The 5,000-nt window shown below is 41.6% G+C and overlaps 1 protein-coding gene across 1 annotated transcript in view; it reads left to right on the top strand.

Moving 5' to 3' along the window:
• EMWEY_00044590 (SIN-like domain-containing protein, putative) overlaps positions 1–2,971 on the top strand; it is a gene marked incomplete at both ends in the record, with an annotated part of 4,378 nt that extends 1,407 nt beyond the window's left edge. Inside the window, 9 exons of the mRNA XM_013479062.1 lie at positions 48–114; positions 347–601; positions 851–866; positions 1,060–1,133; positions 1,447–1,452; positions 1,872–2,052; positions 2,336–2,450; positions 2,649–2,713; positions 2,875–2,971. Coding sequence (XP_013334516.1) covers positions 48–114; positions 347–601; positions 851–866; positions 1,060–1,133; positions 1,447–1,452; positions 1,872–2,052; positions 2,336–2,450; positions 2,649–2,713; positions 2,875–2,971 — 876 coding nt within the window. The remainder of the gene's footprint in view (positions 1–47; positions 115–346; positions 602–850; positions 867–1,059; positions 1,134–1,446; positions 1,453–1,871; positions 2,053–2,335; positions 2,451–2,648; positions 2,714–2,874) is intronic.
• Positions 2,972–5,000: the final 2,029 nt, after the last annotated feature.

Here is a 5,000-nt window from a genome sequence, read left to right as displayed (position 1 = left end):
GGGTTTAGGGTTTAGGGTTTAGGGTTTATGGTTGGTGGTTTCTTCAGACATTTTATGATGCGGATTCACCCGAAGCCTTCGACTTGCTAAACTCTCTTGTAGACAACGAACAGAGTAAGCTGCTGCTGCTGCTGCTGCTGCTGCTGTTCCTGCTGCTGCTGCTGTTGCTGTTGTTTCCCTTTTTGTTGTTGTTTGTAGTACGGTTGCTGTTGCTGCTTATCTTGCTGCTGCTGTTGCTGTTGTATTCATGGTGGTTAGCACTTCCTTCCTAAGTATTGCTGCTGCTGCTGCTGCTGTATTTGCTGCTGCATTTGCTGTTGTTGCTGTGTTGCGCTTGCTGCTGCAGCAATAGCAACAGATGACAGCTTAGACGTGTGTATCTTTGGCGGCGCTCAACAGCTGCAGCAGGAGCAGCAGCAGCAGCAGCAGCAACAGCAGCAGAAGCAGGAGAAGCAGCAGCTATTGAAACAAGATGTTATATTTACTGCTGATTTGCATGCATATGTTGCAGCAATATGCGAGCAGCAGCAGGAACCAGGAACTGCAGGAGCAGCAGCAACAGCAGCAGCAGCAGCAGGACCTCTTAGCTACGGAGTCCTCCGTAAACTAACCCTTGAGCAGCAGGTATCCTCAAACCCCAAACCCTAAACCCTAAACCCTAGGGTCTTAGCCACTGCAGCGTAGATGTGTACCCTGGTTACTCAGCTTCATCCATCAAGGGTTTAGGGTTTAGGGTTTATGAGGGTTTATGGTTTATAAGGGTTTACAAGGGTTTACAAGGGTTTATAAGTGTTTATGAGGGTTTATGAGGGTTTAGGGTTTAGGGTTTAGGGTTTATGGTGTTGTTTAGGTATTGAAGATAATGGGTCATTTACATTTAGCATCTTATTCAACAATAAAAAGATTAATTGCTGCTGCTGCTGATGAGCAGCAGCTGCTGCAGTTGCTGCTGCAGCACTGTTATCTAGTTATGGGTAATTGGTGTTATAAAAGTTCTCTTGCATGCGAATCAAGTTACGAGGCAACATGTAGAGATTTGCTGCTGTGTCTTCTTGTTAGAGACGCGCAGCAGCAGCAGCAGCAGCAGCAGCAACAGCAGCAGCAGCAGCAGCAGCCAGGAGGCACACGCTCAGGTATTGCTAAAGAAGCATTCCGTGCAGCAACTAAACTTCCGCCAGAAACCGCCGATAAACTACTCAATCAAGTCAGAGTCCAGGGTTTAGGGTTTAGGGTTTAGGGTTTAGGGTTTAGGGTTTATGAGGGTTTAGGGTTTATGAGTGTTTATGCTATAAAAGGACTTGGCATTATGAGGGTTTAGGGTTTAGGGTTTATGAGGGTCTAAAATTTCGAATTTCGAAATTTTAAAAAAATTAGGGTTTAGGGTTTAGGGTTTAGGGTTTAGGGTTTAGGGTTTAGGGTTTAGGGTTTATGTATATGAATATATAGGTTGCAGTATGCGTATCATCTTCTTGGCAATTAAAATTACCAGCAGATGTATCTTTTATCTCTGCACATCCAAAGATTTCTTCTTTTTTTTCTTCTTTTTGGGTAAATAAATTAAAACAAGTTGTTAAGGATATACAAATAAAAAGGGATACACAAAATAATAATAATTCAGGTATATATTTATTTTGCTGCTACTGCTCCTGCTCCTGCTGCTGCTGCTGCTGCTGCTGCTGCTGTTGGTGCTGCTGATGATGATGATGGTATTGCTGATGGTCCTTCTCTTGGTGCTGTTGATGGTGCTGCTGTTGATGGGTCTTATGCTGATGCTGCTGCTGCTGCTGCTGCGGTTGTTCTTGTTGCTGCTATATTTAATGCTGCTGCTGTTGCTGCTGTTGCTGCTGCTTCTGCTGCTGTTGCTGCTGCAGAATCAACAGGGTCAGCATCTGCTGCTGAGTTGCAGCAAGTATCGCGTATAATACAGCAGCAATTATCTGAATATGGAGGTTTATCCTTATTAGATATAAAAAATAAATTAGGGGAAAGTTCTTCTTTATTAAATGATGAAGATATTCATCGTATTCTTCTTGCTAATGCTGTACATGTCAAGTAAGAAACAAAGGAAAAACACTAAATAAGGGTTTAGGGTTTAGGGTTTAGGGTTTAGGGTTTAGGGTTTAGGGTTTAGACAGGGGTTTAGGGTTTAGGGTTTAGGGTTTAGACAGGGGTTTAGGGTTTAGGGTTTAGAGGAGGGTTTATTGAACTTGTGGAGGGTACTCGAACCAAGGAGAGTCTGCGATAATCAGTTGCAGAACGGGAGGCATCAACATTAAGGGTTTAGGGTTTAGGGTTTAGGGTTTAGGGTTTAGGGTTTAGGGTTTGTGTGTCACAGTGGTATATGGGTATTAAAATCGTTGGGTAATGCACAAATAGACGAAGTTAGGAATTCTTTAATTCGCGTATTTAGTGGCAGTAATCCGCCAAACACTAAAAATCTTATTCTACAGGTAAACCCTAAACCCTAAACCCTAAACCCTACTAAACCCTAGGATAATATTTTTAAGGGGTACAGGGCGAGGTGTTTGAGTCTAACTGTGGCTATAAAACATAATTAAATTTATTTATCTTGTTATATACAGTACAGGTATGAACAGTTAGGGTTTAGGGTTTAGGGTTTAGGGTTTAGGGTTTGTGTTTACGTACAGGCAGTAGAAGCAGATCTGCAAAGGAAAGTTGGCCTACCAGACTTCACCCTTCGTAAACTCCTGAGGTAAACCCTAATTTAGGGTTTAGGGTTTAGGGTTTAGTGTTTACCTCAGGTAGCTGTTGTACCTTCGTCTTGTGGGCTTCACGTATAGAGATGAGGGTCTAGGGTCTAGGGTTTAGGGTTTAGGGTTTAGGGTTTAGGGTTTGTTGTTTTTTTTTTTGCAGAGAGTTCGCGAGGAACGAAAATGGTTTTTGGGTGTTTAAAGGAAATAAAACATCAACAGAAAAAAATGATATGATGCAACTTATAGAAGAAGATTAGGGTTTAGGGTTTAGGGTTTAGGGTTTAGGGTTTAGGGTTTAGGGTTTGGGTCGAACAGGCCTATAGGAATATTATTTGAATTCAACACAATACTTTACCCTTGTAGCGTTTGCTGCTGATACAGCATCAGCTGCTGCTCTTGTTCTTGCTGCAGCTGCTGCAGCAGCTGCAGCTGCTGCCGCTGCAGCAGGAGCTGCTGCAGCAGACTGCAGCAGGAGCTGCTGCAGCAGACTGCAGCAGATTGTTTTTTGTTACGGCGAGGATTTTATTTGTTTTATTTATTTTATTTAATTTATTTAATTAATTAATTTATAATTAATTATATTTTAGTTAATTAATTAATTAATTAATAATTAATTATATTATTAATATTATAATTAATAATGTTATAATTAATAATAATAATAATTAATAATAATATATAACATTTATTATTATAAACCCTAAACCCTAAACCCTAAACCCTTATCATTATTATTATTATTATTATTAATTAAAAATAATAATTATATTATTATAAACAATAAAAAGAATAAAAAGAATAAAAAGAATAAAAAGAATAAAAAGAAAAAAGAAGAAAAAAAAAATAAATAAATTTTATTTTGCTGCAGCAGCAAACGTGAATCTCTTGTTTTGCTGCAGCAATTAGCAGCAGCAGAGAAGACGTCTCTTTTTTCTTTATTTTAATTAATTAATTAATTAATTTAAATAAATAAATAAATTAATTGATTAATTAATTAATTAATTAATTAATTAATTAATTAATTAAATTAATAAAAAGGATATTAAATGCAACAAGAGCTCAATAGACACTGCATGCAGCCAGCGCAGCAAAGAAGCCGATGGTCTACTGCTGCTGCTGCTGCTGCTGCTGCTGTTGCTGCTGCAGCTGCAGCAAAACTAAACAAACAAAAAACTAACAAAAATATAATTTATTTTTACATTATGTTGTCTATACACCCCAACTAACACATATAGCAACCGCTGCTGCTGCGGCAGCAGCAGCTGGAGCAGCGGCTGGAGCAGCAGCAGCAACAGCAGCAGCAACAGAGGCAGCAGCAACTACATCTGCAGCAATAACTGCAGCAACGACAGCTGCAGCAGCATCTTCAGAAGCATCTACAGCAACACCAGCTGCTGCTGCTGCTGCCGCAGCAGCAGCAGCAGCAGCAGCAGAGCAGCAAAGTATGAAATCTTGATTTGCTGCTGTTAGTAGGAGTTGCTGCAGATGCTGCAGCTGCACACCTTTGCTGCTGCTGCAACGCGCCTTCTTCCATCTGCTGCAGCACGTGCTGCTTCCGCTGCTGCTGCTGCTGCTGCAGGTCATAGTTGTTGCCAGTTTAGCTTCCTTGGTGCCCACAGCAGGAATCTCAGCAGCAGCAGCAGGAACAAGAAGAACAGCAGCAGCAGCAGCAGCAGCAGCAGCAAGAGCAACAAAAACAGCAGCAATAAGAAGAGCAACATAACAAATAACAGCATAGCACCCTCTACAGACGACAGTAGCAGCAGCAACAGCAGCAATAGCAGCAATAGCAGCACCACCGCCACCATCAGCAGCAGCAGCAGCAACAGCAGCAGCAGCAGCAGCAGCAGCAGATTATGTGCATGCGGTAGACCAATTACTTCTTCTTCTTCTTCTTCTTGTGGTTTTGTTGGTAAGGGAATAAGATGGGGAGAAATACAATTTAGCAGCAGCAGGAGCAGCAAACCAGGAGGGCAGAGCAGCAACAGCAGCAGCAGCAAGGTGCAGCTACGTCTTGAGGTGTATAGACAGTCATGGTTATGTCCATTGCTGCAGCAGCTGCTGCTGCAGCAGCAGCAGCAGCATAAATTAACTGCAGCAGGAGTCCTGCTGCTTACATGCCAAGACACACCATCACAACAAATAAATAAAGAACGTTGTAAGCAGCAATTGCTGCTGCTGCTGCAGCAACTACTGCAGCAGCAGCAGCAGCAGCAGCACCATATACCTATACAGCAGCGCGCCTCTCTGCAGCAAAAGAGAGAAAGAAGACAAAAATTATTTAAT

This window comes from Eimeria maxima, genomic scaffold (assembly GCF_000499605.1).
Source record: "Eimeria maxima Weybridge genomic scaffold, Emw_scaff862, whole genome shotgun sequence".
Taxonomy (NCBI): domain Eukaryota; phylum Apicomplexa; class Conoidasida; order Eucoccidiorida; family Eimeriidae; genus Eimeria; species Eimeria maxima.
The sequence above is the reverse complement of the archived record's forward strand: the minus strand, read 5'-3'. Positions and strand labels throughout refer to the sequence as shown.